Genomic DNA, 10,588 nt, shown 5'->3' with positions numbered 1-10,588 from the left:
ACAAATCATAAAAATTAGTATAAGTGTTTAAATGGTACAGAAAAAATGGAGTTTAAGGGTTAAAATGGAACAAGACTAAGTTGGAGTGCCAAAATGAAAAATGAGGGCAAGTTTGAGGGGTTGTATATGTGTTTGGCCTTTATGGAATCTAGGTTAGGATGGGCCGGTAATTTAGTGAGAAAAAGTTCATTGTCTTTTCTCTTATTACCTGTTCATTTTTAAATTGGTACACTTATTAAGAAAATAATGATCGACATGGTGAGTTTATCATTTTACCTCTATTAATTATGAAGTTGATGAATTAAAAATTTAAGATTTTCAAAAAGTTCAATGTTTTTCAAAGTAATTAATTGAGGGTATAATAAATAAAAAAATTGTCCTTTCTTGATTTTCAAAATGGACAAGTAAAAGGAACAACTAAAAAAGAAAATTTGGACAAGTAATTAGGAACAGAGAGAGTATGAAAAAAAATATGTTACTCCATCATTATCATCGATAAATAATAAATTGTTTCTTAAACTTTTAAATTAAATAAATAAAAATAAATATTTATTTTTAATATTTAATATAACAAATAAGTAAAAGTGGACAATGGGGTTAAACTGATTACAAGTACATTTAGAAGAAAAATAAGTAAAAGTGGACGATGAGGGTTAAAAGTGATTACTACTCCCTTTATCCCTAATTATTTATTCACTTTTGAATTGACACACCTATTAAGAAAACAATTAATGACATATTGATTTTACCATTTTACCCCTATTAATTATGAAGTGGATGAAAAGTTCTACATTTTTCAAAGTAATTAATCATTTAATTGAGGGTATAATAAGTAAAAAAAATTGTTTTTTCTTGATTTGTCAAATTAGACAAATAATTAGGGATAACTATAAAAGAAAAAATGGACAAGTAATTAGGGACAGAGGGAATAGTACACTACAAGAAAATATAATAAAGCAATACAAATATGGGGGATTAGTGAACAAATTAGGAGACATAAACATTGGGTGAATAAATATTTAACGTCTCAATTGGGTTGAAAAAAATTCACAAAATGGTCTAGACGTACGCCTAGAATAGGTACAAAATAGTTTTTTAAGGATACACCGAATAATTTTGATCTTTTAAATTTATCTAAAGTAACAATTATTTATCAAACTTTATTTGTTGGATTAGACAAAAATTATGAAAAAAATGTTTTAATTATAAATATAAAAAAATTCTCATCATATCCTTAATATGCAACACAAGTTCCTGTACTAGACATTAAAAAGATATAGAAATAATAGAAATTACACCTTCAAAAGTTTCACGAAGCTCTAATAGTAATAATAATAAAATAACAAAAAACTATAAATATTGTATCACTAAATATAATTTTTCACTATTTTTTTTCTTCATAATTCCCCTAAAATATAATATACAAAAATTGATAAATTTCAATCAAAATTAGTCTGTACATATTCAAAAAACTTATTTTGAACTCACTATCAAACTTAAGGAACCATTTTTGTCATTTCCTTTAATTAGGTCTTTTAATAGTCAGATTTCCGTTACACTTTTGGCTTGCTCTTTATTTAATAAGGAGAAAATTTTAAACATTGTGTTTCTAATATTTCTCACTAAAATTACTCGCGCTTCGCGCGGGAGTTTAATATCACGAAATTTATAAAATAATACTTAAAATCTATCGGTCATTAAAACTAAAACATTATATTATCTTACATACAATATTACGTAGTAACAAACATTAATAATGTAAAGGAAAATGACAATTATTACATCTTATCGTTTATCCTTAATAACATAAGCATAATTTAATGACTGTAAAAATACATATCAGTGGATCTGTAACATAAGCAATGGTGTCAGTGCGTCACTCAACGAGAGCAAAGTACACAAATATTCAATTGTGAAGAAAAAGAAGAAGAAGGAGCAACATGAGGAGGAGGAAGAGAGATTCAAAGTTTTCGTTGTTTTAAAATGAAAGGAAATCCTTCTATTTATAGACAACAAAGGATAGTGTGCAGTGGCGGATCTAGGATTTTAAGGTTGTGGGTGCTCTGAAAGTGGTGGAGTCAAAAATATAAAAAATACATGTTAACAATGAGATTTGAACTCGGGCTTAACAACACTAAAAGGGCTCGTTTGGTGTGAGGTATAATAACAAATAGTCCCGGGATTAAATTATAGTACCGCTTATTTTGTTGTTTGGTTGGCAAGTTCGGGATAACTTATCCCGGGATTAATAATTAGTACCGGGATAAGTTATCCCTCTCCTTGGGTGGTATAGTAATCCCGGGATAACTTATCCCGGGATAAAATAGGTAAATGACAAAAATGTCTCTTTCAACCCTTTTGTTATATCACTTTTTACATTAATGAAGGGCATTTTTGTAAACAAATAAATTGTTCTTAAAATTTATTATTTTGAATACAACAAACCAAACACTCAATAAAAAATAATCCCAACACAACTTATCCCATCATAACTAATCCCAACATAACTTATCCCAACATAACTTATCCCATCATAACTCATTTTCAAACCAAACGACCCCAAAGAGTCTTAACCACCCACCCATGGGCCAATCAAATCATTTATTCATTGGGTGCTCTATGTTAATTTTATACAAGTACCTCTTAATTTCTACATAGATATATATATTCCAAGACGAGGTTACTGGGTGCTCGAGCACCCGGCATGAGCCATGTGGGTCCGCCCCTGATAGTGTGAACAAATGTTTATTGTGCCTTATCGAAAAGGTTACACCTATTTGAAAAAGTTGCAACCCTTCGGAAAGGTCACAACCTTTCATAAAAGTCACAATTTTTCATAAAAGTCGCAACTCTTCATAAAAGTCACAACTTTTCATTAAAGAAGAAGGCTAGTTTTAAAAATAAATAAATTAAAAGAAAATTATAGTTTGTGATGTAGACAAGCCTAAGGTTCTTTTAGCTAAAAAGTTTGAATGAAACTATTTTTATTTTCCTAATTTTAGGAAAGTGGGTGCTACTTTATATATGGAAAAAATACAAAAGAATTTCTCACATAAGATTTAATATCCACATTAAAATTCAATTATTCTAAATTTACATAGCAGATAAAGATCCTGTTCGATGGAAACGCTCCCTATGTGGAGAACACTTCACGTCTTCACCACCACTTGAGTTTTGTCAAAATTCAATAATTCAAAGTTTAGGATAATATCTCATCACATACTAAAATATATAAAAAATTTAAAAAAGTACCAACTTTTTCTCAATGCCTACTTTTAAATGTTCCCTCCGCTCCTCACGTTCCTCTTCTCTAAAACCACTCTTTTTTCTTCAGGTTCTTTCACATATAATTTTTTGTTCTTTTCCAAATGCTTCATTTTAGTCAAATTAACTGCCTAACTGTCTAAAAAGCTTTACATCACCTTTATGAGAGTTTTCATGGAGTGATCAATCATTGAAAAATTGAAAAAAGAGAAAAAAAGTTTTTTATTTTTTAAAGAAAATTGATAACCCATATATCAAGGAAAAATGTTCTTTTAATAGAGTATTTTTTTTTTTCTCTTCATGATGTTTTGCTGCCGTGAGAAATCACATAATTATAGAGTATATATATTTAGAGAGAGATATTAGGATTTTTTTAGTCTAATTCTTGGACTTGTATGGTTCCAACTTCTAGGATGTCTGGAAAAAACTAGCCCCATTTTCGTGTTTTCTTCCTGCATTTATTCTTTGGATTCCTTTTCTTTTTTGGGTTATTTAACAGATGTAGCTTCAATCTTACTTCTTTATATATTTTACTATTTATAGGATCTGAACCATCGTTTATATTTTATTGTTAAAGGGGTTCTTTGGTTGGTCGATCTAGCAGCATCTTCTTGTGGGTCAGCTCAGTTTCTGCTGTAGTGTCATTTGAGCAAGAATCCAAATTTGTGTTGAAGAATTTTTGACTACCTGGGGTTCTTTTGACCCCAAAGATTTGGCCTTTTCTCTTGATAAAGATTGGATTTTATTATCTGGGTTCTTTAAACTTCAAAGATTTGGTCTTTTTCTTGAGAAAGATTGGATTTTGATCATCTGGAGTTCTTTTTAACTCAAAAGATTTAGCCTTTTTTCTTGAGAAAGATTGGATTTTGATCATCTGCGTTATTTTAAACTCAAAGATTTGGTCTTTTTCTTGATAAGTTTTCTTTTTAAACTCAAAGATTTGGCCTTTTTCTTGAGAAAGATTGGAATTTTATCTCAAATTTTGCATAAATTTCTTGAGAAAGAAGGCCATTCTTTTATGTATTCTTCAAGGGCTTGAGAGCAATGTTTATTTCTACTGAAGATGAAAATATGCCATTGCCTTTGGAAAACGGGAAAGCTTTGGAGAATTCTTCTCCAGTAGGATCAAATCCAGATTCCAATGATGATGAGCCTTCCCAAGAGATTCCTTCAACTTTCACAGATGTCAATGTGGTTCAAGAAGATGAAAAGTTTCAGCTTGAGCAGAGGATTTTGAATTTAGAAGGTGTTTTTTCTTGGGATTTGTTTGTCATTTGAATGAGATTTAAAATTTTCATGATTTGAACTTTCTTTTGTTTTTCTCTTATGGTTTTGCAGGTGAAATTGTGAGTTTGAGGCATAAAGAGAGATCTTTGGATGAAAAAAGGAGAGAGGCATTGAATAAGATACTAGACATTAAAGGTGATTTCTTGTTTGGATATTTACTTTATTTGAGATCTTCTAAATTGAATACATTTTTGTCCTTCCTTCATTTATGTGTTCTGAATGAGAGACATTAATATTTCCAAATGTAGGTTGCATTCGGGTGTTTTCCCGAGTTAGACCATTTTCACCAACAGATAAACAGAGAACTCATCAGCCGATTTCTGTTGAATCGGAGAAGATTGTAGTAAGATCTGGTGGAAGCAGGAAAGAATTTGAATTTGACAAGGTTTTCCCTCAGGAATCACTCCAAGGTTGGTAATATTTATGTGCTAAAAGTTGACTAATCTTGTTTCCTAAGAAATATAGTTAATGCATTTGTTATGCTTGAATATTCTGTAGAAGATGTTTTTGCTGAGGTTGAGCCAATTATCAGATCTGCACTTGATGGGCACAATGTATGTATATTAGCTTATGGACAAACTGGAACTGGCAAGACATATACTATGGTTAGTTATCTTAATTTATTTTGTATTTGTTACATTGTCATGAAGAATGCTTATAGAAATGAACTAGGTGTTTCACTTGTGTTCTTTAGGAGGGAATCACAGAGTCTCCAGGGATCATTCCTCGTGTTCTTCAGGAGCTTTTTAACCTTTCCTCTTTAGATAGCTCAATTTCATTTACATTTTCGATTAGCATGCTCGAAGTCTATTTGGGCAGTATAAGGGATTTGCTTGCTCCAAGACCTTCCAGTCGTAAATACACTGCATCGAGATGGTAATTACCAATATCTTGTCCTTCCTTATAAAGGAGGATGTAATTTGATGTTCCACTATGAATTTCCTGCTATAGTTTGGCTAACACTATTACAGCAATCTAAATATTCAAACAGATTCAAAAGGATCAGTTGAAATTGATGGTTTAACTGAGGTAGAAATCTCTAATTTTACGAAAGCAAAATGGTGGTATCATAAGGGGAGGCGAGTTAGATCCACATCATGGACGAATGTAAATGAAACATCCAGCAGATCGCATTGGTGGGTCCAGTTTGTGTAAAAGTCTTTCCCCATCTTTAATTGGTTTACTTTGGTTCAACAGTTACTTTATCTGTTTATTTCTTTGTATTTAGCTTGACGAGGATCAGTATATATCGCTATGGGGATACTTTGGGAGGTAAACCAGAAGCAACCAAACTGTGGATGGTTGATCTTGGAGGGAGTGAGCGCCTACTTAAAACGGGAGCTACTGGACAAACCCTTGACGAGGGGAGGGCAATAAATCTCTCTCTTTCTGCACTAGGTGATGTTATTGCAGCTCTTAGAAGAAAGAAAGGCCACGTTCCTTATAGGTAGGTGAATATGTACGAGTTTCTCAGTTCATAAAAGGAATCTGGTTTTCTTGTCTGCATTTAGGTAGCACTTTCTTAGTGTTCTGCTTGCTCGAGTTTTATTCTGTTCCACTATTACACTGCTCAATAGAAAAAGCTTGAGGAGCTATGTGTCTAAATATTTGGAAGTGGTGCTTTCCGTTAACTAATGAAGTTGCAACTTTTGATTGCAGAAATAGCAAATTGACACAAGTTCTCAAGGATTCTTTAGGTAAATTCTCTCATTCCTGAAAAGCCATTTCCTTGTATGCATGTCAGAACTATTATAATTTTCACATTTTGGACAATGATAATTGTGTGGTAGCAGTAGCACAATATTTTGTTGCATCCACTCAGTGATTAGGAGTTATAAGGAATCTTGGAAATTTCGACTTGTTGGCAATTGATGTAAAAAACTCTCTTGTTCGCCATGGTACTTAGACATCTAAATATGTTAAGTTGTTCATAACTTATTTCTTTGAACTTACTGCTTTAGGTGATAAATCAAAAGTTTTGATGGTAGTCCATGTTAGCCCATACGAAGAGGATGTTGGAGAGACAACATGCTCCTGTACCTTTGCAAAGAGAGCAAGAGCAGCGGAATGCAATAGAGAGCTCTCAGAAGTAATCCTCTCTTTTACCAGTTTTTTTGTATTGTCTCTGATGACCTTGCCAATTAACCTTATTTATTGTTTTGCATCCCTTTAGGAATCAAAGAAGCAAAGAGAAAAGAGGATCGTGGAGCTTGAGGGGCAAATGAAGGAAGCTGAAGAAGGATGTACAGATCTTAGTACTCAAATACAGAAGGCTGATTTTTTATTGAGTGAGAACAGAAGGCTTTTCGTGAAGAAATATCAGCCACTTGAAGATGAAGAAACCTTTCCTATAACCCCAAAGGAAAACGTCCCTGAAATCACAGTAACTCCAAGAAACTCTGAGAAGGGACTAAAAACAAATGTCACTAGCTCGGTGCCTCGATTCATGAGTTCCACGGTTGCCAGTCGAATAAGAGAGACTACAGCAGAAAAGGAAATCCATAGCAGACCAAAAAGTGTGAGATCATGGGCTAGGAGCTCTATGCAAATTTCTGGTTCACAATCAAACAGCTTTGATCGTCGTTTCAAAGCTCACCTACGGACTTCAAATAAAAGATCACGTTATAGTGAAATTAATACCATGGCTGGGGATATTAAGTATGGTGATGATTCAGATATTAAGCCATCTGTCTTACCACAAAGCAAGACTATCGCGCCCTCGGATCCAAAGCCTAGAAAACCACTAGCTCACCACAGAAGAAGGATGTCTGATCTGCTCTAACTATTACAAGAGTTGATCAAAGGTGCTTTAGCTTTTTTTTCCTTTTGGGTGTTTTGACTTTTGTTTGGTGTTGCTGCTCCTACTGCCATTGTTTTTATTTTTCTTTCTGGTCTGGAAGTGATTTAAGATCAACTACGAGAGAAATTCATTTGGGGGTTCATGTGTTGTAGGTGTGACATTTCTTGGGGTAGGATTAACTTTATACTTTGCAAAAAGAATGGTTTCTTTAGGCTTGTGTGTTTACATCAAATGTCATGTTGTTTTGACAGTGTGAAGCAAGTGCATGGAAAACATTTTTCAATTCATGTTGTAACCATACAGTTCAGAATGTGTTAACAAAAACTGACTATTTGAAGTTTGCTCCTCCTCTTCTATTAATTGTATTAGTTTAGATTTACCATATTATTTACCTTTGTGATTTGTGAATATCATTTGGTTTCATATATATATGAGATAAGGATTTGAAAAATACCCCAACTTTGGTCGAATTTGTTGTTGCGATACTAAACTTTCATGAGGACCTATTACCTCCCTAGACTATTTAATACCATATTTTAAACATATATATTTGCCCACGTGGACATAAAAAATAATGCAAAATTATAAATAGTAATGTGTCCACGTGGGCACATATATACCTTTAAAATACACTATTAAATAGTTCAGGGGGTAAAAAATACGGTATTAAATAGTCTAGGGAGGTAATAGGTCCTCATGAAAGTTTAGTATCGCAACAACAAATCCGATCAAAGTTGAGATATTTTTCAGACCCTTATCCCTATATATATATATATATATATATATGGGATCAAAATTCAGATGACTAATTATATTATTTTAATTTTCTCAAAAATTAAATCTTCTTTGAAATACATTTATAGTCGTTAAAACCACATTTCACACTTTTGTGTAACAAGTTTATAACAAAAAAAAAACCACTACTTCACAATGAATGTTTATTGGTCTTGGACCTCTTCTAGCTTAAAACTTAAATAAACAAAAAATAGATCTTACTTATAAATGTCATACGTAAATTTAAGCAGGAGAAAATAGTAAATTTTATTCGAAAAGTAGAGACAATGATGTTAAATTTAATGAAATTTTTCTTTGGATTTAATTAACAAGACAACAATGGTGAATTTTGTTAGTTACATGGGGTTTACAATTGAATTTTAACACTTTTTAATTTTATTTTATAAATATATTAGGTTTAGGTTAAAGGACCAGAATGAACATATTTTGTTATACATTAAGAACAATTTGAATCAGGTGAAATATATTAAGAAATCAAAATAAACACCTTTTATTACGCATAAGGACCATTTCAATAAAATGAAATATATTTATAAACCAAAATAACGCATTATTCATATTTTCTCCTATTTTTTAAACATAAACTAATTTGAGATCCTTTTGGTATGTTGCTTACTTCCAAATTTCAATTACTATATAATCACAATTCACAAGTCAAACTTTGACACAAAATAAATGATCAGTCAAGATTTCCTTCTAAAGAATTAAATTACATTCCATATATGCCCACAAAATTTTGGAAACAAAATATAGAAAAGATTTTTTAATAGATATGTGATTTTCAATCTCTCCCTATAAATTAACATTTCACTAAACCTTAAAAGTATCCCAAATTTCAAAACAAATCATACTTCTTGAAGAGTAAGGAATTTAAGCAGAATGGGAACAGGGAAGAAGAAGATAGAAATTGAGAAAATCACAAAAAAATTGGCTAGAATGACGACATTTTCAAAAAGAAAGAAAGGACTTTTCAGAAAAGCTGAAGAGCTTGAATCCTTGACAAGTTCTCGTGTTACGTCCGTTGTTTTTTCACCTTCTGGCATTCCTTATACTTACGGAGATGTCAACTCTGTTATAAAGAAGCATTTTTCTAGCTGTAATCGCTCTGAAATATCAACATCAGTGATGAATTCTCATCATTCCTCTTATGATGTTTCTGGCGAATCTTCGGGGTCAAAATCATCATCGACCCCAAAGGGGAATGGTCTCCGTGGTTGGGTGGAGCATATAGATGTGGAAGGATGTCAAAATTTGAATCAATTGTTAATGTTGAAGGAGCAATTGGAAGGAACCAGAAAGAAGATTGTTGCCAATGATTCTGAATCATTTGAAGCTTTGTTTATGTAGCATGTCTCAATAGAATTAGTGGTCTAAAAATAGAGAATGGGCATATTTTTTTTAAAAAAATCGATAGTACTATTGTTAAAATGCAGTTCAAAATCAAAAGCAGACTATTAGAAGTTTTTTCCATTATATGTTTTAATTATTTAGATTTATCATATGAATGAGCATTGAGTGAATTTTATAAATCAACTATTTCGTTATTGTATTTTCAATATTGATGTTTCGTTTGTGAATATCATTTGTTTTTTCTTACCAATTTCACTGTTTAGTAGTTTACTTTTCAAAGAAATGTGTTATATTCTGACGTATATCTTGAAAAATTAGTCCATGTATGTTGATATGAACGTGTGCTGATATAGATATTAGAATTATTGAAAAAAAAGACCCTATACAATTTATATGTGTAAACATGTACATATGTCAATTTGATTACCCTAACCCTAACTTAACTCTCACAAAAGAAAAGTCAATATAGTTATTCTAACTCAAAAATAACCCTCACAAAAAAAACTAATTAGGACTTCTAATTAAGTTTTATCATATATGCTTTATGTAAATTAAAAATGTTTTTTCTTCTATTTTGATGAGATTTTGTTAATAAATAATAATATGTTTGGTGTTGCTGCTAAAAACGACTTATTTTTAGAAGCACTTTTTTTAAAATGACTTTTCAAAAAGTGCTTTAGTTACGCGTTTATAACAAAAAAAAAAACCACTACTTCACAATGAATGTTTATTGGTCTTGGACCTCTTCTAGCTTAAAACTTAAAAAAACAAAAAATAGATCTTACTTATAAATGTCATCTGTAAATTTTACGCAAGCGAAAATAGTAAATTTTGTTCGAAAAGTAGAGACAATGATGTTAGATTTGATGAAGTTTTTCTTTGGAGTTAATTAACAAGACAACAATAATGAATTTTGTTAGTTACATGGGGTTTACAATTGAATTTTAACACTTTTTAATTTGATTTTATAAATATATTAGGTTTAGGCTAAAGGACTAGAATGAACATCTTTTGTTATACATTAAAAACAATTTGAATCATGTGAAATATATTAAGAAACCAAAATAAATACCTTTTATTACACATAAGGAC

At 31.3% G+C, this 10,588-nt stretch overlaps 2 protein-coding genes across 2 annotated transcripts; both read left to right on the top strand.

Annotated features, from left to right (window-relative positions):
- Positions 1-4,254: 4,254 nt before the first annotated feature.
- On the top strand, positions 4,255-7,691 carry LOC125815816 (kinesin-like protein KIN-14U). The gene is made up of 10 exons (XM_049495372.1): positions 4,255-4,510; positions 4,603-4,686; positions 4,800-4,961; positions 5,050-5,156; positions 5,246-5,427; positions 5,523-5,687; positions 5,780-5,998; positions 6,211-6,248; positions 6,513-6,640; positions 6,725-7,691. Exons 1-10 carry the CDS (start codon positions 4,309-4,311, stop codon positions 7,331-7,333), a joined length of 1,896 nt encoding a protein of 631 aa, XP_049351329.1. The 5' UTR covers positions 4,255-4,308; the 3' UTR covers positions 7,334-7,691.
- Positions 7,692-9,025: 1,334 nt separating this feature from the next.
- LOC125815822 (agamous-like MADS-box protein AGL23) lies at positions 9,026-9,493 on the top strand. The gene has a single exon (XM_049495377.1). The coding sequence runs from the start codon at positions 9,026-9,028 to the stop codon at positions 9,491-9,493; it is 468 nt and encodes a 155-aa protein (XP_049351334.1).
- The last annotated feature ends 1,095 nt before the right edge of the window (positions 9,494-10,588 follow it).

This window comes from Solanum verrucosum, unplaced genomic scaffold (genome assembly GCF_900185275.1).
Source record: "Solanum verrucosum unplaced genomic scaffold, falcon-dt-bn FXZP01000261.1, whole genome shotgun sequence".
Classification (NCBI taxonomy): domain Eukaryota; kingdom Viridiplantae; phylum Streptophyta; class Magnoliopsida; order Solanales; family Solanaceae; genus Solanum; species Solanum verrucosum.
Note: the sequence above shows the minus strand (reverse complement) of the source record. Positions and strands in the feature narration are given on the sequence as shown.